Below are 25514 nucleotides of genomic sequence, written 5' to 3' on the forward strand. Positions count from 1 at the left end.
CACACTGATGTCGTTATTTTATTTCGGACCCCAGTGACTTTCATTGTGGACACAGACATTTGTTTTGAATAGAGAGTGAGTAAATATACCGATGATATATTCACGTTTGTTTTTTTTTAACGTTAAAAAATGGTAAAAATATGTTTGAAAAACCTTTGCAGCGATATATTGTTAGCGAACATCCCGACAAACACTACCACGAGTGTTGTTTGAGGAATATGTAAGTGTTTGCAGGACGCTTTCCTCTCAGTGACAATAAACATGACAGTTCAGAAAATATCTGAGTGACGTAGATATGTTTGAACAAATTCTGCAATTCGGCACAGTCAAGTCATGCTACTTATATAGCACTTTATACAATATATTGCTTAAAACAAGCAGCTTTACAGCAATAAACATGAAACAAAATAACAGTGTCTTTCTATTAGAATTGCAACTTCAATTCATACTATAAAGCAGCTCTCCAGTGCGCTCATGTTTTTACTCCCATCTGAGCTCATCCAACGCTATCTATCGACCAATTCATACGAATTTGTACGAGTGAGTACGTGGTTTACGATTTAGCAAAAATACGTATGATTTAGCAAACATTGTACAAATTCGTACAAGTGAGATTTTATGAATTCATATGAATTAGCCACTTCGTAAAATACGTATGAACTCCCTATGCTATCTCACAACCAATTCGTACGAATTCGGACGAGTGATTAAAAAGTGGCTAATTCGTGCTAATTCATACGACCTCAATTGTACGAATTCGTACGATTTCTCCAAACCCACGTGATGGGTAGGTTTAGGGACGGGGTCAGGGGTCATTCGTTCGAATTCATACGAATTGGCCAATTCGTAAAATATGTACGATTTAGCAAAAACGTACTAATTCGTACGAGTGAGGTCGTATGAATTGTTACGAATTGGCCACCTCGTAAAATTCGTACGAATTCTCGTGAGATCGGGTTGGAATTCCCGTGAGATCGGATTGGCTCAATGGACTTAACATGAGAAATTAACATCATTGTCACAAACGTAGATTGAACCATCCAAAAACTTCCTAAATAAACTTTTTGTTCACATTGACATCACACGAGTTGTTTCACTTTAAGTATATCAGGGGCCTATACCATGAAGCCGGTTTAGGTGGCTAGCCCGATATGTTTCAGTTTAGTTTGTGCCAACCCTGGGTTTTAGGTACCATGAAATTAGTTTGGCTTTAAGCACTGTTCATCGCCATAGTAACTTACACTCCACGGCTAACCTGGTCCGGGGCAGGTTATGTTCCAGGTAAGAGGTTGCAAACCGAACTTGGACCAATCAGCTGTGAGCAAAGTGACACATGTATGACACGATAAAGTCACTCCACGGCAAATAATTTTAAAAGACAAAATCATGGCTTTTAGTAAATAAATTTGTATGATTTAGAAATTATTTCTGTAATTATTATATCCTTTAACAATCTAATTTAAGTTCATCAATTATTATTACGCAGATTTTAAATGAATACGTATATAAAGGCAATATAAATACGCTTTAGAATCAATAAATGAAGCTATAAAATGACTACATGTGAGCTTAAATGTTCATTTCTCTCTATACCTGTATCAACATAAACTAACTTCACAACTTTTTCTTGCACTGATATACAGTAGCGAGACTTTCTTTTAGTTGTCCTCTTTCATAGACAGCTATTTTCTTCTTGCTGTGTAAATTTGTTTAAATTCTTAATATTTTAATACTTTTATTTTATACATGAATTGAAAATGAAATTAATTTAAATGAGTTTTGAATGAGTTTCACTCTTTCTCAGCATGTGATTGGCTGTTCGCTACTGATGTCACACCTAAACTTCTTAACTCAGGATCAAAGCCTGAGTTGACAGAGAAAGTTGATGATCAGCATTACCAACAAAGCCTGGTTGGATTGGTTTGGTTTTGTCAACTCGAAACTAGTCTTGCAACCCTGAGTTTGTTCAACTACCATCATGGTACAGGCCCCAGGCCTGTAATGATGACAATATTTATATTTTGCGTGAACTAACCCTTTAAGACTGTCCTCTATGACATAACCTGAATATGGAAAACACATCTCATATAAGCATATCAGCAATGAACTCAAAAAAAAAAAAAAAAAAAAAAAAACTCTCAGTGCAACATTTAACCATAATAAATGTTAAAGTACTCTAATGCATCCATATCATCTCTCAGTGGACCAATGAGACTTTGCGTCCCCATTCAAAAGCCAATCACTGTGCAGTAAATTAATAATGAGCTACAGTTTCCTGCATGTCTCCTGCATCAGTCATGCTTGGATTCGAAACACTTCTGGCCCATATGAAGACTTACTGAATCTCCATATATCCTTTTGGGACAGTGTAATATCTGCACAATTTAATTTTATTCATATAGCAGATGCTGCAATTCAGCATGACTCGTGACTCAAAGGGACGTCAGGGCATGAAAAACATGTATGGTTGAAATATGGTTCAGGGCTTAGAAAATGTAGTCTGGAGGAAAACAAATTATTTCTCAAGTCTGCAGGGAGTCTGAAGCTCAAATGTGGAGCTGCCTCCCATGAGAAGCGATGGCTAGTTGACTAAAATGTGCTGTTCTGACCATAATGCTTTTAGCATTGCAAGAGTAGTGGACTGTGTCTAAAGATTTTGAGAGGAACTCGCTGACCATTTGCTCCCAAATAATTCATTAAGCAGCTAAATATGTGTGACTATTAAGTAATAGCTGCTATTAGTTGATCGTAATGGGCCAATCAACATTTCAACCTCAATGAATTGCTGTTACCATAACGATCAAGTAAGGCACAAGGTAGAATTGCATGGCATGAGAATTGAATTAAGAATGAATGTTAAATTCCAGTTCACTTCCTGAATTTGAAACGAACAGGATGGACCGATGCACAATTGCAAATTGAATTTAAACAAGTGCAATTAAAATGGAATCTTACTGAAAAAAAAAAAAATGGAACTTGATACTTTAAATAAAAACAAATTAACTTCAATTTAGTTTAATTTGATATATACAATGTTGCTCTGAATTATTTGCCCCCTTGGTAAATATGTTTAAAGCTGCGGCTTTAAAAAAAAAAATCTTTATGAACCAAACCTATTTTTTCTATCTTTCTATTTTTTTCACACACACGTACACACACAGTACCTGTCAGAAGTTTGGAGACTTATCATAATGTTTTTTTTTTAAAGAAGTCTCTTCTGCTCACAGAGGCTGCATTTATTTAATCAAAAAAACACTGGGTTGTTTTAACCCAATTTTGGGTCAAATATGGACAAACCCATTGAGTTATACTTTTAAATTACATTTTTAACCCATGTTTAAGTTTGTCCATATTTGACCCACAATTGGATTAAAACATCCCAGCATTTTTTAGAGTGATACAGTAAAAACAGTAATATAATAAAATACACTGTAAAACAATATTGTTGATTTAACTTAAAAAAGTAAGTAACCTGGTTGCCTTAAAATTTTAAGTTCATTGAACTGGGAAACGTGAGTTAATGCAATGAAGGAGATTCATTTAATCATCAGAAACTCAAAATAATAAGTTATCTCAACTAAATAAATTATTTTTAAGTTGATTTGACAAAAGAAAAAATGTTGTGATAACAAATCTTGAAAATATATATATATATATATATATATATATATATATATATATATATATATATATATATTTACAGTAAAATACTTGTTTTATTCTTTGATTAATTTTAAAATGTAAGTTATTCTTATGATAGAAAGCAGAATTTTTGGCATCATTAGGCCTACACAGTCAGTTTCACATTAGCCTTCAGAAATCATTCATGCTTATTTGGGCTCAAGAAACACAGAAATCAAACACAATTTAAAATATAGACAACGGCTATTTTTTATATTTTGCGATAATACTGTTTTTACTGTACTTTCGATTAAATAAATGCAGCCTTGGCAAGCAGAAGAGACTTGTAAATATTTGCATTATTTGTAAATTAAGGATTGTATGTTTTGTGTATTGAATTCCAGTTCCAACATCCTGTGAACTGAAACCATTTGAATCCAAATTCACACTCATTATATGCATAGGAGCCTGTTCTTAAAGTGAATGTTGCCCAGTTCTGCACGATAGCACTTCTTATTAGCTTTTTTAGTATAAATTTGTACAAGCTGATAGAATGATATAAGGATATATGAAGCAGTTCCAGGACCTTAATAAGATGGAAGGAAAGGTACAACAGATAATTTAGTTTGCAATCCAGGGAACTTTGGAAACCTTCTTAAGCCATCGTATATTGAGAACACAAGGAATCACTTGTCAAGTTCAGTTTGTATACAATTTAGAGAGTGCCAAAGACAATACACAATCCTGAAACATACGAATTTGATGAAATTCCCAGGTAAAAAGATATAGACTTTGTGGATGCATGTTTTTAAAATTCTGTCATTTAATCCTTTGTGTCATTCAAATCTCTCTCCTTTTTTTTAGGTTCATATTTTTACTTTTTCATAATGAAAGTGAATGAGGACGGGCACTGTCAATGTAATGTGACAAAACAAAATCCACCATATAAGTAAAATAAAAGTAGTCAATATTCTTCAAAAACCCATGTAGGTGAAAATGTAAATGGTGCGGTGTTAATTTTTTGGTTGAAATATCCCTTTAAAAAATGATGTTTGTACTACGGGTTCCCGACCGTTCCCCCCTCTTTATCGCTTATCTCTCTCACTCTCTGTCAAGGCCAACCTCTCTGATGTCACTGAGACAGACCAGCGGCTCCACGGTTGGTGTGTGTGTGTGTGTGTGTTTGTGTGTTTGAGTTTCGGCCGGGCCGGTAATGATGAGCAGATGGTGGTGCGCGCTGATGACCGGAGACTCTCTCAGAGCGCACAGGACATCTGCTCCATAGACATCCGCTGCTGTCACAGGCACTCCAAGTGCCAGTTTCCCTGTCCCTGTCCCTGCCTGTCACGACTAGAGACGCAGTCATGCCCACAAGACGGCAGAGGAATAAGACATCACCTGAGCAAATCCCCTAGTCAACTTTCAGCACTGTCATAAAATCCATTTACATTGTCAATTCACACTATTTAAGATTCACAGCATAAAACAGGCATAATTTTCCTCATCTGATACTCATGAGATTGCTGGCATAACTAAAGCCAAATTGGCCTACATTGAGTTACTTTGTCAGGATTTATTGCACAGGTCTCTAGAATACTTGATTCTAATTGGTCATTCAGTGATCAAATATTCTGTGTAACTGACCATTCATCTCAAAAACCAGTGTTTACTATCTCTGCGGATTCAACAAATAATGTTTCAGGATTACAGTCATTGTGGCAATAGGGTCCAATTCTCCATTAACTTTTGCTATTAGCATGTGGCTATTCACTGCTCATTAATATACTTATAAAGCACATATTAATGGCTTATTCTGCATGACCTTTAATCCCAATACATAAACTTGACATCTAACTATGAATAAGCAGTAATTATGAATTTATTGAGGCAAAAATCATAGTTAATAGTTAGTTATTGTTGAGAATGTTACCCTTCTTAGGGGTCCTGTCCTCATGACACGCTAACTGTACATTATCTCTTACATGATTTTTTTTTTTTTAACAATGCCTTAGAAGTACTACCACAACATTAGATTTTCAAAGTAGCCCACCAGCAGGAGACATGTACTTTAAATCTAGGAATTCTCAGTCCCTCTTGCCGGTTTAGGAGGCATTAAGGGGTTGGGGTGGGGTTAAAGAAAAGAAGATCTTCCTTTTGTTGTAGTGAAGGAGGCGGGGTCTTGTCTTCTTCCCTGTGTCTTCCGGAGGCTGAACGGGGTGACATAAGGAAAGGAGCCCCATCTCCGACGCAGTACCACTGAGCTTAGCTAGAGGGCGCCACAGAGCGCGCGTCTCTACCGTAGAAGTGCGCGAGCGAGTGGAGCGTCAGTACCAGACCGAGAGCAGCACGGATCAGTGCCAGAGAGAGACGGAGGAAAGATTCTGTCGCTACATGCCGCCGCTACCTTACGGAACATTATAACGCAGCGGGAAACGGCCAAACTCTATCGGTTTCTTCTTAAAGGACGGAATTTAAACGATGTACCGTTCGGGAGGCGTGATGCTGGGGCTTCTCGCCGCTCTGCAGGTAAAATGAAGGGTCCGACAAGCGATGTGCGCTCGGGCACGAGCTGTGCGTTGTAGCGATGCTGCTTCATGTTTGGGGTTTGGCGTGTCCGCAATTGCTATTATTCATAGCCTACTCTAGATGTAGGCTAAACTGTAGAGCAATTATTTGTGTGCATGTAACAGTTAGCAGTCCAAATACAAATGAACGCTTTATGTTAGTGCCAGGATATTTAAGGGCGTCAGTGCCTACGTTAGATCAAATTCGATACTAACGGTTTTCTGATGGTCTCGAAGGGTTAAAGACTTAATGTCGCATCTAATTTTCTTCGAATGCAATTCTAGATAGTCTTTATTCTGTTATCCGTGCCCCCCAGTTATTCACAAGAGGTTTAGACTCCTTGTGCGATGTTTTTTTTTCCATGTTGTATAGCCGTTGGATTGTACTAGCAGCCCCGTTCAAACCGTCCCGTGCTGAACCGGAGCCAGTCGCAGTTGAATGCGGGTTTTCAAACGCGCTTTTGGTTCTTTTGGCACGAGATTGAAAAGTTGCCCTCGGGGAGGTGATTAGGTCACAATGGTCCGTTTCCGAATGATGAGACAAATGTTACAATAATCAGTTAATGAGCAGCCTATTTAGGCGGCCGCGAGGCGACTGTCCTCTTCCGCGGACTCGGTCTTTTTTAGATGCGAAATCTCACGGCGAACAACGGGTCTGTGCGTAACCCAAATATGACAAATCACTCTGACCCGAATCTTCGAGCGGTGAAATGAGTCGTGCTGTCAGGGAATTGCTGAAATTGCAGAGTCCAGCAGAATTAATACAATTTTGAATGTCGTGTAGGCTATAGTTCCATCACACTCAAATTAAGAATTACTACAGCAAATTGTTAAGTTATGATGGATCCAAACGCTTGAATTCTGCATGGCAATAAAGTTAACATTTGGCCATAAGCCATTTGGTCCGGGTTTCAATGTTTTTTATTGTATTTGTGGTCTGCAGGAGCAGAAGTTGCAGTCCTGACCTCGTAAATGTATTATCTAAAGTTTAACATCAATGTCGCATTTTACTGTTGTTTGTGTGCGTGTTATAACGGTCCCACATGCTTAAAACCCCTCTGCTGTTTGATAGCGATGTCCGTTCGGTGAACGAATCATTCATTTGAGTCGTATCTTTCAAGTGTATCATTTGAACCGATTCCGTGAGCGAACTGAGCTGAATTGTTCTAAAGCGACCAACTGAATGATTTATTGAATCTTCACGATCCTGTTAAAAAATTAAACGGACTGGAAAGATGTTTACGAATTAATTAAATGACAGTTTAGTAAATTCACAAACAGAATTGGTTAAAATAGCATTTTTTTATAGACGTTTTCAGCTAATAGATATACGAATGATGTTTGTATAGTTAAATAAAAAGTATAGTTTGGTTCTAAATGTTTTGAATCATGACTGCAGCAAACTCAAGACATAAACTTGTAATAAACAGACTTATGAGTTATGAAAAAAAACGAATGTTACACGAATGTTTCGAGCTTAATACCACGCTGCTATGTCAAGAACCAAGTGGTGACGTAAAAGAATCACTTCTAAAAGCAATTCTAATTCTTTGCAAAACAAACAAACTAAAACCAATCACTGCACATTTTAAAGAGGTTTATTTAGGTACTTTATCTCAGGTACTATAAAGTCCTATACTGACAGTGTCTTTACATGATCACCATTGGCTTTATAGCGTGTGCTGCCTCTGATTCTTCATGTCAGCAGGGCTGCTGGTGCGGCTCCATCTAGAATCATTCGCTCTGTGTGGATGTGCAGAGGCAGCATATTGCTAAGCAATTGCTGACAGGACAGTTTAAAGTCAGATTTTCAAACACACCCCATGTAGTGCCAGCTTTATATAGGGGCTCTGCAGATACATCAGGCAGCGCCAGATGACGACATTAAAAAAAACTGAGCAGTTATAGCTCACGGTTGATGATGATTTTGTTAGCATAAAAGCAAATGCTTGATTGGCCGTTGTGTGTAGGGCATTAAGTCAGCATCAACCGAGCTAACAAGTAATTAACATGTTTGATGAATTGACTATGGGGCCATTAACAAACACAGCCAGCCATCTTCTTCAAGCCTCTGATCTTATTCCAACACAAAGAGGCTGTTTCACAGTGGACATCACCTTTGATCTTCTCAAGCATCCATTAAAAGCCAAATTTGCTTACACTTAGATTCAGACTTTGTGTGTCATATCAGCTCATGCTAATGACTCAATGCTGGTGGTTTATTTTCTCATAAGACCAGTCAAGTATGAATAAGTCTTTGTCCTGGCTGTTAAAGGCTAGGTGTGCGTGCCTGTTTTAAACGTAAGCCATAAAGAATGGGTTTGTGACTTGTCGCCGGAGTGCTTACGGCAGCTGCACAAGTGTGTGTTTGTGTTTTTATGTGATAAGTGCTCCACCAGACCACGCCATTCAAGGCAGAGTATGCGTAGCCTGGTCAGCTCTGCTTTTCTAACGTCTCACCCTCCTGACCTCATCAGTCTAATTACACCCACCTCAAAATAACAGATGCCCTGGTGCCGGAGGGGGGGAGGAGGGGAGATAGAAAGAAAACCCCTCGCTATCCTTTGGGGAAAGCAGAATGAAGAAAAATGGCATAATAGAAAAGCACCCCGGTAAATCGTCATGCATTGAACCTTATTTAATTTCGCCGATCTGCTCCAAATTAGCGAGTAATCGGTGAAAAATACAATAGCATTGCTAATTTAAAGAGTTCATTTGGAGCTTGATCGATGGACTCGGCGGGTCTGGAAAGTCTCATTGCTGTGCTTTTCTTGAGGTGAGTTCTGCCTCATTTCCTCTGTTTATGGTGAAAGAGCGTGATCGTTATGTCCATCGATTCCTCTCGGGATTCTGGATATTTGGCTCCCGCCGCGGTGGAGGTTGGCTCTTGCTGTTTATGAATCACCATTAATCGGGGGATTAATTTGTCTGGTGCTTTTGTGTTTTTTGGCAGGTGGCAGTCCAGGGCACAGGGGCAATGCCATGTCAACCAGGCTTCACAGAGAACGAGTACAACGTCATGACTGCCGACGTCATCACCGAGGGACAATTTCTTCTTAAAGGTAAACAATGATGTTTTCTTTGCATTTATTGTCATAAAAAAAAAAAAAAAAACACGCAGTTCGAACATGTGCAGCAAAACGCTCCCTCACCATGCTTCGGTTTCCACCCTGATTCTGTTGGGAAGAGAAAGAGAGAGGGGAGGATGGGGGAAGGGTGTGCTTTATGTGTGTATGTGAAGAACGAGAAGGGGGAGGGGGTTAAGTGTTAGGGTTGATTTAGCAAGGGGTGTTTATAGAGGGGGATATGTGTGTGAGTGAAAGAAATGAGCTTGAGAGGGAGCTCAGTGTTTTGGTGGAATGTGTTTTGAAGGGTCACAGTGTGAAATATTTGGGGGGGCTGAATCACCCTCCTCCGCCATGGTTGAAACCCCCCTGTTGTGATCGATAGCATTGATTAGACCAGTCCGTATCCATACAGTCAGTCGATGGCACAGATCCCAGTCAGCCATCTCAATACAATCTGCCAATCCGGCAGGGGCCACATTTGTGCTGCGGTTGTAAACTTGGCCTTATAACATCCCTGCGTCCTGTTTAATTATGATGTCGTAAAAAAGGCCATAACAACATGTTTTACATTTCCAGTAGATAAACAAATCTAATCCACCAGTTACAGCTATGGCTAATAATTCAGTCTAAATATTTTATAGCAAAATTTGTGATGCACCAAATTGTATTTGTTTGTTGCTGAAACACCAAAAGCACTTTATTTTAAGGTGTCGTACATTTTACTTACTCAAATAAGTAATGAGTAATATTAGGTTAGGGTATGGTTTTGGTTATTGTTATTACTATAGTAAGTACTAATGTCAAAATAAAGTGTTACCAAAATTAGTTTTCATTTCGCCGAAAATGAGAGCAACTGAATTTGGAATGTTGTTAATTAAACCCGTCATTGTAGAGCCGTTCCGCAATATTTCAGCCGAACAAATTTGACATATTGCTTCTCTGGCATCATTTTTCAGTCGTGGTAAAGTGCATCCACACTGCCTACTTGTTTACCTGTTATAGCTTATCCATATATTTAGAGATTATAGTTGTGTGGATGAAATATGTCAAATGCTGAAACAGTCAAAAAGCGTCTAATTAAATGTTTAGTCCCTCAAAAACTATTTTGGCCGAATCTGAAAATTTTTATCCGAAATAAAAATATTTTTTATTTTTGGCCGAATCCGAAAAATCCGAATTTTTTGCTGTGTCGGGAGAATAGTTTTGGTTGCATCACTAAGCAAAATATTTTTGTCCCAAAGAGTCTGGGAGTTGTTCTTATTACTTGACTTCTAAAAAGTGACATATTCTTTTTACATTTCCATATCGTTGACTTATTCATGGGTTACCGTGGAAGGGCGGGTTGCGGAATACGAACAGACGGTTGCAAGCTGTAGCTTTGTGCCTCTTGAGGTCTATTTGTGAACTGTGGGACAAACACACGCACAGACCTGTGACAATTACAATAAAAGTGATAACACCAGCTTTAAATTTCACACTGAGAGTCGACATATCACACCCCGTGGAATTTCCCAAGTGTGTGAGCGTGAGTCAGGAACTGCTGATGGCCGAGTTGTGTTGCGTTCACATAGACCGGTCATTTGATCTCACAGTTGACTCACTGATTCACTTCCTTTGTCCTTTTCAGTAGAAAGGTGAGCTGTATCGCATTGACCACACAAACACAAAAGCGGCTCTTGTTTCATTTCCATTCCGGCCTGTACGGTTAGCAAGTCAATGTGAACTCTGTTACGCACAGTGCCTTTCACCAGTGGACACAAGAATTTTGCTTTCTATCTTCCTCCCTCCCCCTTCACTCTTTCTCCATCTCACCCCTCCTGAGCGAGGACTGGGTGAGTCTCTTGTTAAACATGAGGTGGATGTTTTGTGTCGCTGACATTCATTCATCACGTCCTTTTTAGGCAAATGACTTAGGAATGAAGACTTTCTCTTCTCCCCTGCAGCCTCTCTTTCACTCTCTCTCCCCCTCGGTCCCTCCTTTTCTTTTTAAGTGGGGCAGAGGAATTTACAGTTAGTGCTGTCTCACTGAGCCCACTTGGTGATTCGTACCCCAAAAAATGTGTTTATGCAGTCTTTGCTGCTCTGAAGGATTTTAATTTCCTTCCTGGAAATGTTGATAATAAAAGTAAAACAGAAGTACTTTTTTCCCTCTTGACTATTTATCATGTGTATATATATATATTTATACATGTCAATTGAAAACAGCCGTTGTTGCTAAGTAAGAAAAAAATCAAGGCATGTTTTTCCCTACTTATTTTGCATTAAATGAACTCAAGTGAGTTATTAAGGCCTACTCATTTTCATTTGTACACACAAATATGGATAGTAGTAATCAGCAATATTTACATATACACATTTATAGACATTTATTACATTATAGTTAATAATAACGTTTAGAGTTCTTATATGCTCACTAAAGCTACATTTATTTTGTTCAAAGATACACTAAAAACAATAAGTTGCAAATTTAAATAACTGTTTTACATTTTAATATATAGTGTAAAATGTAAACTATTTACATGTGATGGCAAAGCTGAATTTTCAGCATCATTAGTATCACATGATTCTACAAAAATCATTCCAATATGCTGATTTGATGCTCAAGAAACGTTTCTTATTATTGTCTTATATATATTGAATGGACAGTTTGAACTGATTCATGGAAATTCAGTTTTTAAATAGTCACATTCACTTTTTCTTTTAGGAAAATCATTGTGTTATCCATGGAAATATTCATCCATTGGAAAAAAAAAAAAAATCATGAATATTCATGGTGTTGCACAGCCCTACATGCCAGTAAACTATTTTTTCCCTTTTAGGTCTCCCAAGCCTCTTCTCAAGCTCTCATCTGTTTTTCTCTTCCTCATATCATCTCCTATCTCTTCTGAACAGAGATAACGCTTTGGAGTTTAAGACTAACTTGTTTAACTTGGAGGAGTCTTTTTGTAACTTTTTTTCCACATGAATTACCTTACTCAAGCCCCTTTTAACCCCTGAGTATGTGTACTCCACGAATTTCTCTCTCAATCTGTGTCTTCCTTATGTTCACAGGAACTCGTTTTGTACCTTGTTTGATCGGTTTTAAAACAGGAGAGAGCAAATGATCAGAGGAAGATGCAGTGGGTGAGAGGTGATTACCGTATTGTAGCGCACAGATCACACCAAGCCAGAAGGCGGTGTTTGTTTTTGAACTCTTCCGATCAGAGCGAACAAAACGCAACTTTCGGCTCTGCCTTTCTTCCGTGAACAAGTAAAAGAAAAGAGCTGAAAAACATTAATGAGTCAACACGGAGAGGGGGAGAGAGTGTGACAGAGACAGAGTGGCTTTTTTGTCTGGCCCATGTTGGGGCTGTTGGTCACTGAGATTGACCAATAAGAGTGCGGCAGTGAGGTCATCAGCATGCGGTTCACTGCCCCTCAATGGGCTGACTGAGGTGGAATTAAAGAACTGTTACGGGAAAACAGAGAACAAGGGCTGAGAGTGAAAAAACTGGGAGAGAGGGGGGTGGGCACTCCTGGTGCTTTGTCCTTTCAGTGTTTTTAAATTTAATATGAAGTACCTAATGAGCTGTCTAAAGATTACCAAGCGTGCCATTGTCTTATTTGTTCAGGCACCAAAATTCTTTGTTGTGTTCATATACATGTGATAATGAGCTGACATTTTTAATTAACCAAGAAAAAAAAAGGACACCAAAAACATAAAACCCCGGCTGAGAGGATGATTTACGGGAATGGATTGCTCTCTACTTAGTTCACCACAAAAATCAGAGTGCCAGAGTGCTGTTCAGTCCTAATTCACCCCTTTTACTTGAGTGACAGCGCGAGTCACCCAGTTTGGCCTTTGCTGTCATAGTTTTTAAAGATCACATCGCCAACAACTGCGCTTTCTTTCTTCATTTAAAGAGATGCTTCACCCAACCTAACCCTAACCCTAAATCATTCTTTTATTTTTTTGTGGAACACACACACACACACACACACAAAAAAAAAATTGGTATTAAAAGTCAGTGGATCTGAAGAAGATTGATACAGGTTTGGAACTACATGAGGGTGAATTAATGGTGACAGGATTTTCATTTTTAGGTAAACTATCTCTTTAAGGCTGGAGAAATGTGCACACACACACACACACATGCATCTTCACAATTCTTTACGTAACAGGAGGACGGACGTGCTTAATTAATGACCCTGTGAAGAGGTAGTCTATGTTAAAGAGGTAAAGAAGAAGGGATGAGAATAAAACCTAACCTCTCTAAAGCCTCAACCCCTGATCCGCATACGGTCAAACCTCTGAGCTTGACAATCCTTCTCTCTTTTTCCGTGTAGGATTTAGTCACATGGACTTCATTACCCTAAATCGATCTGGCAAAACAAAGACCCAACGAGTATTGATCAGAGCATGCATATGTGAGAGAGTTGATGCATGTGGGAAAAGAAAGAAAAGGAATAAGGTAGAGAAAGAACGGATTGGGTTGTGAACCTGGGAAAGACAAAGAAAAAAACTAGACCTTTGAACGTTGTATTTCAATGTAAATTTCGGGTGGTCTCTACCAGACATACCAGGATTACTGCGGACCACGAGATCCGGCACTCTCTCATTAGTGTCTGTGTGTATGTGCACCTGTTAATGTTGCGTTAAATCGCAGTAAAAATCTCACAGTGTTTCTTTAGTCAGCTGGTCTCAAGGTTTGGTGCCGCAGGGGGAGGCGTGGAACCTGTCCAGTGTGACATCAGCCATTTCGACTGATATTTCTAGAGTAGTACTTTGCACTAACACATAAGCTGTATTTTCGAAGAGTAAAGAATGACATCAGACAGCTGTACTCAGGCTGTGTTCAATGCTTGTCATTGGCTGCTCATGGAGCTGGATTGTAGATTTGGCAAAGATTACGCAGGGATCAACAATAAAGATTTTTCTCTTTTTCTTTTTTTCTTTTTTGGTTGGTGGTGTCCCAGTCGATCAGATTTGCACTTGCCCTGCCAACGTTTTCACTGGTCCCACTGCAAATAAGATTGATTTTAGTAGCATTTTAAAATCTGTTAGCGAAAAAAGTAATAAAAAAAATCTGTACTTTTATAATTAAAATTAAAACTACTATAAAATATAAAATATGAGCAAGTATATGAAATATATGTTTTATTTTTTATTTTTATATTTGTTGTAAAATAATAATTACTGAATTAAAACATTACTGATTTGTTTATTATTTTTAATCAACTGTGACTTTTAGAAGTCGATCACAAGTCAAAGTTTAACCTTGGTTTTAGAAAAAATATTCATGCAATATAGAATATAAATAATGAAATGTAAATGTACTATACAATATTAATATATAACATGGTACATAAAATAATATAGTATATACTATAAATACTTTTTAAACATATTTAAATCAAATGCAAATATTGTTCTGATGACATAAAGGAAATGCAGAACATTAATTGAAAGCTAACAGCTTGATCTGTTTACTTGTCTATTTTAATTTCATAGCATTAATTAAGTCATAGCATTTGTATTGGTGTGACATTTAAATGAGCAGAATTCAACAATCATGTTCAGTATGTCACACAAATATTTGCAAGGCATAACAACATTTGATTAATGAACGTAAATGTAGTGACAGCGCAACAGTGGCCCAAAAGAGCAAGAGACTGCCCTGTCCACTGGCCCGAAACGCTCTCCCACTGGGTCCTCCTGGGCCGTCTTTATTGTTGAACCGCTTTTCGAGACTGCTTGAGGCTGTTGGAATATTACTAAGCAAAGACAACACCAAGTCTTTCTGTCCTTCTCTATCTGTCTCTCATGTGCACGTGTAAGCCCCTTTTGACTGTTGCGGGATTATTATCAGGTGCTTTGGTGTCATGGCAACTGTCTGATTCCATTCTCTCAGGCTTTTTGTTATCAGAGGTCAGGTGACCCAAAAACACCGTTGTCTCTAATTTAGCGCTTGACTGTCACACGCATACACGCGCACTCACGCGCATGCTTACAAACCCACTACGCAAGTTAATATGGGATGCCCTAGTTTCCGTTGTAATGATGGATTTCTTCCCACTGTGCTAGCCATATTGGTTCAAGAGGAGGGGTGGAGAGAGAAAAAGAAAGAAAGAGAGGAGAAAAGAGGGAAATATGGGTGTGGTTTGAGTTTTCATACTCGGAGGATTATTGATCGTTGAACAGAAGGCATTTTAGACATCATTTAGGCAGTAATGGTGTTTAACTGCAGGAAACGGGTAATTATGTGGCATGTATGCTAATCACCGCGTGGTTACTCGGTGAGACTAAGAGTTCCCTTTCGGATCGCAGACCCGAGCTCTGTTTCTGAGCGTGTTTATGCAGCACTGGCTGTAAAAGGCAGTTTTTGTGTGTTTGGGCCTCACTGTGTCATCGTAGGCTGACCGCTGCTAAACAGAGCCCGCGGTTTAGAAGCCCACTGCTCACAATCTCCCACACACACTGGTCAGCACCACTGACCTCTACGTGCCTGGAGTTTGCGGTTGGGTGCATGCCTGGGTGACTGTGTTCTGGAGCGCTGTGAGAATGCGGGGGTGGCTGAACTACACTGAAGTCTGGTTTCAATCATCAGACCGAGTCAGGGGCTTTTGGGGAGAGGAGGATTGAGAGATATAAAGGTTAGATCCAAATGTTGTAGTGGAGTGGAGAACATAATGTTATACATATTCGTATATACTACATTTATATATATATTATTATTTTTTTTAATTGTTTTGGTAAAGCTGTTAAGTTGTAATATTCATATGTATATAATTATCTGTGTGTTTTATTATGTATGCGCACACACACACACACACACACACACATATATATATATATATATATATAACAAATAATAATATATTTTATTATTTTATTTTTTTATATTCACAAAAAATAACGTTCTCTCTCTCTCTCTCTCTCTCTTATGTATTTCGATTTGTATCTATCTGAATTTTATATGTTTTTTTAAATGGTTTATGGTTTTCATTTTCATAGGTATTCAAATAAATGTTTTTTTTTTTATTACCATTAAGTGTCATACATATACTGTGTATATATATATAAAACAGGGCTATAATTAGCATGCTATTAACTTTAAGATCCTCTCTTTACGTCATTGTGCATACATCTTGCAAATTATTACACAGAACTACCCTAAGAACAATTGCTTAACTGTTTTTTTTTTTTTTTTTTTTAAATTTAGGTAGTTTTACACATAGCTAGTTAGAACAAAGAAAACAGCCCCAATAGAAAAAAAGAACATAAACAAATGACTGGACTTTATGTCTTTCTTGTTCATTTTAGATGGTGGTTGTGAATTTATGAATCATTCCTAAATCCAGTTAGTGTGTCGCACTGACATGGAAGGGCCAATTATGATGTCATCAATACCATCCCAATGATTCAGTGTGCGAATAAACAAAACACCACCGTGCTAAAACAGCCCACTGAATGGAGCAATGCTTTCCTCCCTATTTGTGTGTGTGTGTATAAATGCGCTCCTATAGCCGTGATCTATTTCATGCTCTGCCAAATCTCTCCTTCTCCCATCCTGCTGAGGGAAGATATGGGACACACACTCTTAACGTACAGTTGTGTGTGTGTTGGATGGTTTAAAATGCCTGGCAGGAGCTCTTTTAATGCTTTATTAGTGTTTATGTTGCCTTGACTTGTGGCGCGGACGAGAAGAATGTGAGTCGAGAGACACACACATTCCAGCAAACCCAGCAGACGTTACCCCGTCTCGCCACCCTTCCAAAACACCCTCCCCCTCACCCCTAATCTGGCTGGTATTTGTGTTATTCTAATCTTTATCCATAAAAGGTTGCAGATGTAGACGTAATTGTGCATGAGTGTATGAGCTATTCAGATCTAAAGACCGTTTATTCGATAATGGTGAACGGCGGGTTAATCTTGTCCTGATGGCATCTGACAACAGCACTGGATTTCCGTTTTTCACATATGCATGTGTGTAAATATATAAGACAAATAATTCCACCAGAGCCCACCGGTCGACAGCTGTAAGTACCCCTACCCTCCAGCCCCCCGACAATCAGGATAAGCCAAGATCGGCATGTCTCAGACAAATGCGTCATTTTTTCCCCCTCTGTAAGTGTGTGTGTGTTTTTACAGGAGGGAGGATAGTCTACATCAGAGAGGGGACAGCTGGACTGGCATGTGTCCATCGCCGCTCAGGTTTCTGCAGTATAAACGCTCTAGTCCCATCATTATTACACCCTTCCTCTCATTTCCCTTCTCCTCACACCTCTGCTTCTGCTATCAGCTCGCTCGCCTGATTTAGGTGTGTCAGCAGCTAAGCAAGAGAAGAGAGTGTGAAGTGGAATTCTTGCGTTTCCCGTAAGATGGAGGGATATATTTAGATCGGGGCAAAGCTAGCATGACCTTAATACAGGACAATGGGTCGCAGCTGTACCCGATATGGGTCCACTTTTTTAAAAGCACACACGCACAATAGGCGAGGAAGGAATGGCGATTAAAATGATTTCTCTAGTGTTTAATGAGAAAAGACATTAGCTGGCACTGGAGTTAGCGGGTGCAGGAGGTGATAATTGGACCGGCTCATGTGACTTCTGCTCTCCAGCTTAAAGGAATAGTTCACCCAAAAATAATTTACTTAGCCCGGTGACGGTTTAAGCCTGTGTTATATTCTTTCTTTGGTGAAACACAAAAACAGATGTTAAGCAGAATAATCAAGTAGCTCTTTACAATGAATATGGATAGTGGTTTGTAATGTGCGTGTTACACTCCACATTTACAAAAAATCATCAGAAAAGTATCATTGTAGTTCATACTGCTTGATCACTGCATTCTATGTAGAGTTGCACAATTCTGGATAAATTGAAAATCTCATGGTTTTATTTATTTATTTTTTTTTTTAAATATAAATAATATTATTTATAAAATAAAAATAATATTTTACTAGAGGTTCTGACAAAATGTTAATTGCTGAAATCTATATTTGTAAGAAAACATGTTTGAATGTTGTTTTAAAAATTGGTTTGAATGAATGATTCAATGCCTCACTCATAAGTGCTTCACCTGTTTCATTACTGGATGTACTGCCTTTTTGAACGAATCTCTTGAATGAATGATTCAATGACTATACATTTTTTAAAGGCACACTATGTAAGAATTGTACCTTAATATAACAGCTTCAAAGTCATTTCAGTGGTCACAAACTCATAGCAGGGCGAGTTATCCTGGTAATAAAGCAAAGTTGTATGGCAACGAGACACAAGAGACACTATGTATCCATGCCACTGATAGCAACCATAGTCAGGTTGAGTTCAAAAACACATCTCTTATTTAAAGGCACCCTATGCAATATTTGTACCTTAATATATCTGCTTCGAAGGGGTATATCAGGCCGTGAGTGCAGAGACGCTCTGCGTTAGTGCTATTTACCACAGTAAGGTTAAATAAATGTACTCCACAGTGGCTCTTAGGGCTGTGCCATATCATACCGTCCACGATAATACCGGTATAAAATTTTACATGATAAAAAATGGTCATATCGCGATATTGATGATATGATGACGTATGGCGTATTTACGTTACTTAGCGCGCGCACAACAACACAGCAGCATGTCAGCCTCCGGATCAGATCAAGATTTAGTTCCTAAAAAGGGAGCTACTTCAATAGTATGGAAGTTGTTTGAGTACAAGAGGTCAGATCTCCAACAACACAATTTTTTTTTTTATTTGTCAAATATGCATGTAAACTCGTTTCACCACTTCCCTACTAGCGTACATTTTGCATTCGCCTAATCTTCCTTCAGAGTTTCCGCAGTTCGGGTACAACAGCCAACAACACGATTAAACTCTTTCTAAGATGATTCAATGTTACTATTATTATATTTGATCTGTAAATAAAAGGTCTATGGTTTCGCATAAAACAACTTTATCTTGCTGGACTTTATTGCTGTAACTAAATCATCATGTTTCTTTCTACCGGCCGGGTGTCTGTTAGATCACAACACTAGAGTCAGAGCACTATTGTTCATCACGCGCACAGTAACTGAAATGTAAAAGTGTTAAAAGAAAGGACTCAATAAACGATTGCATAGCTAGATACTGTATATTATACAAAACGCTACGCATCAATATTCATTTCCTTTGTGCTTTGAACTGCTCAGTGCGGAGTACTCGACGCGCTGCGCGTGCGTGCTGTGACTCCGTGTTGCTTCAAGCGCATCATTCAGCGCTCGGGATGCGCATAAGCGCTGTGCGATATATTGGAGCCTTTCATAACATAATACTTTTGCGCAATGAAAGATTATTAATAGCCTTTGTTCTGTCCTATCGACCATATGTTGCTGCCTCATTAAACAGCTGTGATATACATTTTAAACATGCCTCATGTTTAAAATGTATATCAACATGCCTCATGTTAAACATGATTTTATAGTAGACTATGCTATATAATAATTAATCCTTTTGATTTGTTACCTTGTTTTTTTCATGAATGTACAATACAAAGAGCAATGTGTAAAGTTTTACCAGATTTAGTGTTACAATTGTCTCTTATTTATTCCCCACTAAATGTTTTTCCCCTAAATGTTCAGATTTTATACAATTATTGTATAAATTAGGTATTGTATACCTCATTTGATGCTAATCCAAAAGAGATGCAAGGCAACTGTTACATTTTGAAGGTTTGTTTGGATTGCCGCTGTTTGTTTACCTAAACTTTGAAGTACAAAAAATTTAAATTTTATTAGGTGACTATATTGTGCAGGCTTCTGAAGTTATTGTTAATATTGTTAATGTATTACTGTAGTTATTGTTAAAATAAAATGATAAGGAGTTATGTTATACTTTTTTTTGCACTAATGCTGCTGCCAGCCAGCTGCAATCACCAATAAAACATTGTTTCATATATATTTTTTCTATATCGTGATAAATATCATTATCGCAAATATTCTTGAAATATCGTGATATAATTTTTAGGCTATATCGCCCACCCCTAGTGGCTCTATGGGTTGGGTTTTTTAGATTGGGTTCTTTTAATGATTAATTCTCCAGCTCTAATTCAAAGTATTCTGAGATCATGCAATATTTTTTTTTTTTTCATTTTAGGGTGGGTTCCAACCAATGTAAAAAGGTGCATACTGCCATATTTAGGCCTAAATTTAAGATTTATGCATTTGAATTGAATATAAAATGTTCATCCATTTGGATTACACAGTTTTTAAACATAAACTACTGCAATAAACTTAATGCGATGCATACAAAGTATTTTATATGTGATTTAAAATAATAACGATAATTGATACCACTGATGTCAGTTGATACCAAAGTTGTCACTTTCACAGTTTCATACCTGAGTTTAAATATGATTCATAATTATCAAAGTAAATAGAGAAAGCACCTTTTCCAAGATGGCCACCGAATGAACTGACTGACTGTATTTGATTTGTGAGCCTGTGGTGAAGGGGAAGATTTTTCGTGAATTAAACGGTCTGTTCCTCACACAAATCATATGGCTTCAGAATAAGACTTATAGCGCACAGGTCAGATGACTTTTTTGGGAGTATGGCTTTATAAATCAACATCCATTTTCACTGTATGATCTTATATGTTACAGTGAGGGAAATAAAGAATGAAATGATGATTGTATTATCATTTTTGAAAGAATTGTCCCTTTACAACTACGGATCTGTACGGCTTTACTCAGAGGGGACATCTCAAAAACTTACAGCGCTGACATCATCTCGGTCTGTCTCCCTCCGCCTTGATCGCTGTGTTTCTCTCTCTCTTTCTCACTCTCCCACTGCCTGTCTCATCATGATATTCCCGTCTTTGTGTTGTATTGTCTCAGCCTTTCCTTTGAAGCATCGTTTACTAGTGTACGTACGCTCTCGCGGTTTTTACACTCAGCCGTTCCTCAAAGGATACAAGCTTTTGTGTCTTTTGTTACGTTCTCCGTCTCCCCTGTTCTGAGCCCCAATTTTATTCCACTATCACCTTTCCGTCTTTTATTTTGACGATACTCTATCACCTGTGCGAATGCCATGGTTAATGTGGCACCGCCCATGTCCTGCAATGTTTTAATGTGCATATCTATGCTGGTCGAGCGTCGCAGCTACGTTATTGCAATCTTTCCCATATGGCCGGAGAGGTGAGAGAGTGGCCTTCCCTCAAGTGAGATTTATTGGCCCCATATTGATGTCCTTAGGCGTTGCCGATTGATTTGACACGGCCGACATTGTTTTGCGAGCCTGGGGGGAGGTGTTTTGTAAGAGCGTGAGGCCGAATGAAACTCTATTCCGCCCCTTTGCAAAAGCCTTCCCTTTTGCTCCCGAGCTGGAGGCCTTGGGGTTGTCAGGGGCGACCAGCATGGCGCTAGGCAACCTGGCCTAATTCGTCCCATTTGGCTGAGCGTGGTTGCGCAGGGAGTATTGTTCCTGAGTCAACAAAAACTAGCCAGGCACGAACGTGACCTCACAGCCGGAGGAATCTTTGGCGTCCACTACAAATCAAAAGCGTATGCTTGTTCAGGAGGGATGTTTGATAGTTTTATCTGCGTGTTACATCTGCACATAGTTATGTAATTTGAGAATTCTGAAATACATCTCTTGCTTATTTTTCTTCTGCTCAGTTGGCGATAATCCTGAGGCGCACACACACAAACCTCCCAGCACTCGCACACATATCAAAGAACTAAGTCCGCCCTTGTCCGCAATACTGTATCCCACTGTCTCCCCAGCTGTCACCATTCCCACACACACAGAAGCTGACACACTTGTGCTAACAGACACAAAATGCTTTTGTTCTTTCTTCTGACAGACATTTAAATATGCGTGGAAGACCACTAAACCCAAAGCATGTGTAACTTTATTCTTGACATTTGCTTTTCTGCACTCACAGACAAATCGGCAATGCGTTCACGCACACACACTGCGGGCTTGGTTATCTGGGTCAGTGCCTGTACAAATCTCATTACACTCGAGTCTGCCGTCCTGATGCATTATGGGTAATGTAGTTCTGACCTAGTATTAGAAACAACGCATCAGGCACACACATTACTTTTTAACTTCTTTCTGCATGAGATTAGATTTGCTCTTAGCATTTGTAGTAGGTATACACCCTCCCTTTGCCTTTAAAAAGGTATCGAGTGTCTCTCAGAGGAGCGTCGATAAATGAAAGCCGATCCACCATTGCTCATTTTGCACTATGTGTGTGTGTGCGCTCAAGTGTATTTGAAGCCTCTGTAGGCTCGCTGGAGTCCTGTTTCACACGGTCTGTCTGTATCGTTGATACACCTGAGGACAGGTACTTCACTTCCTTACACACCCTTTTCTGAAACACTCCGTATCTCTATCTTTATACGTCATTTAATCCTGAACTGCGGGATCTAATGGGCATCTGTTCTGAACATGAGGTTATGGATTTCTACTAGTCAAAAGAAAAAAAAAATCAATATCTGTAATTCTGCCCCCTCACCACATCCGAGTGTGATTGGGAGAGTGCATAATAGACAATGTGGTTCGTTAACAATTTCGTTTGCATCGTATTTGAGCCTCATCCGAGAGCTATGCAGATTTTTTCATACGAAACTATCGTTCCCTCAGGGTTTACCGTGATTCTCCACAACAATGTTTTCTGGTTTTGTTTTACAGCTCGTCTTTTTGCTTTTGTGTGTGTGAATGTACCTTTATTGACACGGTCTATCCTCGGCTGCTGTGTGTCAGATGAAGAGATCAAAGTCGAAGAACCTCTTAAACAAATAACACCGGGATGGCAGCACACATGCCACGCACACACACACACACACACACACAAAAAAAATGTAATCGGGCTTGAGCTGAAATCACTATTATTTTCCGGGGAACTTAAGATTGAGAAAGTCTAATCCTGCTTTTGTCTTCATTTGTTTGCAATTTGCTTTTTCAATCTGTGCTTTCTAAATACAGATTAAAAGAAGTCATGAAAACATGCGTTTTAACCGTCACGCAGGTACATACAAAAACACTGGCATGTGTTTCACAAGAGGAAGATTATAAAATCTATTTGTAAATTAAAATGACGGTTAGCAAGGTGTATAACCACAGGCAGTCAAATCTGTAAACACACACACTGCCGTTTCAAAATCTCAAAACGGAATTCGGTTTGTTGAGCAATCTTGGTAAATTACAGTATCATCTGCGTTCAGCGCTGTGAGAGAGAGTGCAGATGTTTGCAATTATTTGCTGTTTGTTATTTCCTGTCAGTCTTTGTGAGACACAATGAAGAGCAATTACAGTGGTCAACGTTTCTGACCCGAGGGAGTCTTCAATCACACACACACACACACACACATAATCTTGAGCCTGTATAATCCCCTCCTCCCTCCATCAACCTTCAATTAATGAATCATGTGGCTTACCATCCATTTTACATCAACCTCAACACTTGTGCTGACAAGAGCTACACAAGAGTGTGTGTTTACAGGTCCATAGCCTATATATTTTTCTCTGTTTTCCAGGATTCAAAGAATCAAATCATCTAAATAATGTGAGTGAATTAATCCATATTGTAAAGGTCATGGAAATTCATTGGTCAAAAAGGAGGGGGAGGGGAACGGGAAGGGGGGTGGCTGTTTGTTGATCTTGTGCTTTAAGTCAACATGTCATTTTTTTCATTTACTTATTTCCTCCTTTGTTACTGTACAATAATGAAAGAACCTCTCCCAGAATGACTGCACTGGTTCTTTCTTTGTAGTGTTGTCCATTCATGACACTGCACTGCTTTGTCCTGGTATAATGCAGTATAGGTCAGTGTTTTTCTGTTGTGTAGCTGTCAGACATGGTTCTCTCACTACTCTTCTAATCTTTAAAGTGAATCAGGCTTTGTCCACAAAAGACATTGAGAGGGATACATTGATATTCGGATCAATATCGTTTCAATGAACTTGTCAATTCACTCCAGTTTGGATTCAGTTCTTGCTTCAGATCATACCACAGTCCACATTTAAGAAATAACAGCATCAGAGAGATGCTTTAAATACAACATTAAATCAAACTTGACTTTTATATTTATATTAAAGAAATGTGTGCGCTTTCATCTAATTGTTGGCTTCTGAAACATAACCAAGGCCATGTGCAAAAGAATATTAACTCATAACTTGACATGTTTTCACTTCACATCCAATCAAATTCTAATAGATAAAATTATTTCCTACATTACTGCCTGCTGAATGTTCTGGTTCACCCTGGCCTGAATTACCCTTATTACCACACTTAAATATGTTGTGAATGGTGTTTTGTGATGTTTAAGTATGCCTTTCTGAAACCCCAATAAGAGTCATGTTCCTCACATATTCATGCTGTCTTAAATGTGAGTACTTTATCTGTGTAGTATGTGTATGAGACACGAGAACGTAAAAGAGTTGCTACTGTAATGTCTGTCCATTGACGCGGCAAATTTTGTGACCCAGTCAGCGTCCCCACAGGCAACGTTGTCACAAAAGCAATTTTCCGGGTTTTCAAACCCAAATAATAGTAATTGTCGTGAACGTTTGGTCACACATTATAATAGGCTCCATGTTAGAGTGCAATTATATGAGAAAATATATAAAAAGAAAGTCATGAACAACATGTAATATGGAATTATGTAGTTTGTAATGAATGCTAGTGCAATTAGTTTGTTTAAATGTCTTCATGTGAATTAGCGCAGAAAAGATGGAGCCATTTGCTGTGACAGTCTGGTGTGTTTAAAACAATTTCTGGTTAATGGTATGAGATTTAGGTATTGAAATGTGTCTAATGTTCTAGCAGGAATATTGAGTTTAACTGCTGGACTGCATTTATAAAGGCTCAAGACGTGCTTGACAATTAGTCAGAGGCTGTAAATATTGGTTTATGTTTTGTAAAACAGCAGTTAGAAGTGTTTTTTTGTGTGTGAGGAGGACAGACAGTGGAATGCGCTGCCCGCTTTAGGTGCTCAGGATCGGGCTCTGGAGTGGAGCCTCTGCCATATGCTGCATGTGTGTGTGCTTTAGTGTGTGTTTATGTGTGTGTGGCTCTGTGCACGGTCATAAATCCTAAGTCCTTGCAGACACCACCAATCTAGCGAGGTCAGAGGTTAAAATGGCACTGCACGCATGCGTACATACACAAACACACATGCAGAACTGAAGTGTCGCTATAAAAATATTATGATTGAAAAAATAACCTGAAGGCCCTTAGTGCTATTATGATGCTGAATGAATAATTGAGTTTGTCTGCGACAGAGATTATCTAGTGAATGCCAGAAAAAAAA

The 25514-nt window shown here is 38.7% G+C and overlaps 1 protein-coding gene across 3 annotated transcripts in view; it reads left to right on the forward strand.

Annotated features, from left to right (window-relative positions):
• Positions 1-5898: 5898 nt before the first annotated feature.
• cdh2 (cadherin 2, type 1, N-cadherin (neuronal)) overlaps positions 5899-25514 on the forward strand; it is a 60823-nt gene continuing 41207 nt past the window's right edge. The window contains exons 1-2 of one of the 3 annotated variants that reach the window (XM_089118536.1): positions 5899-6147; positions 9139-9247. In XM_089118536.1, the coding sequence (XP_088974662.1) occupies positions 6100-6147; positions 9139-9247 (157 nt within the window). In that variant the 5' untranslated portion in view covers positions 5899-6099. The remainder of the gene's footprint in view (positions 6148-9138; positions 9248-25514) is intronic. The other 2 variants (XM_089118537.1, XM_089118538.1) reach the window with 2 other exon arrangements.

This window comes from Pimephales promelas, chromosome 13, assembly GCF_988280905.1.
Source record: "Pimephales promelas chromosome 13, fPimPro1.hap1.1, whole genome shotgun sequence".
Lineage (NCBI taxonomy): Eukaryota > Metazoa > Chordata > Actinopteri > Cypriniformes > Leuciscidae > Pimephales > Pimephales promelas.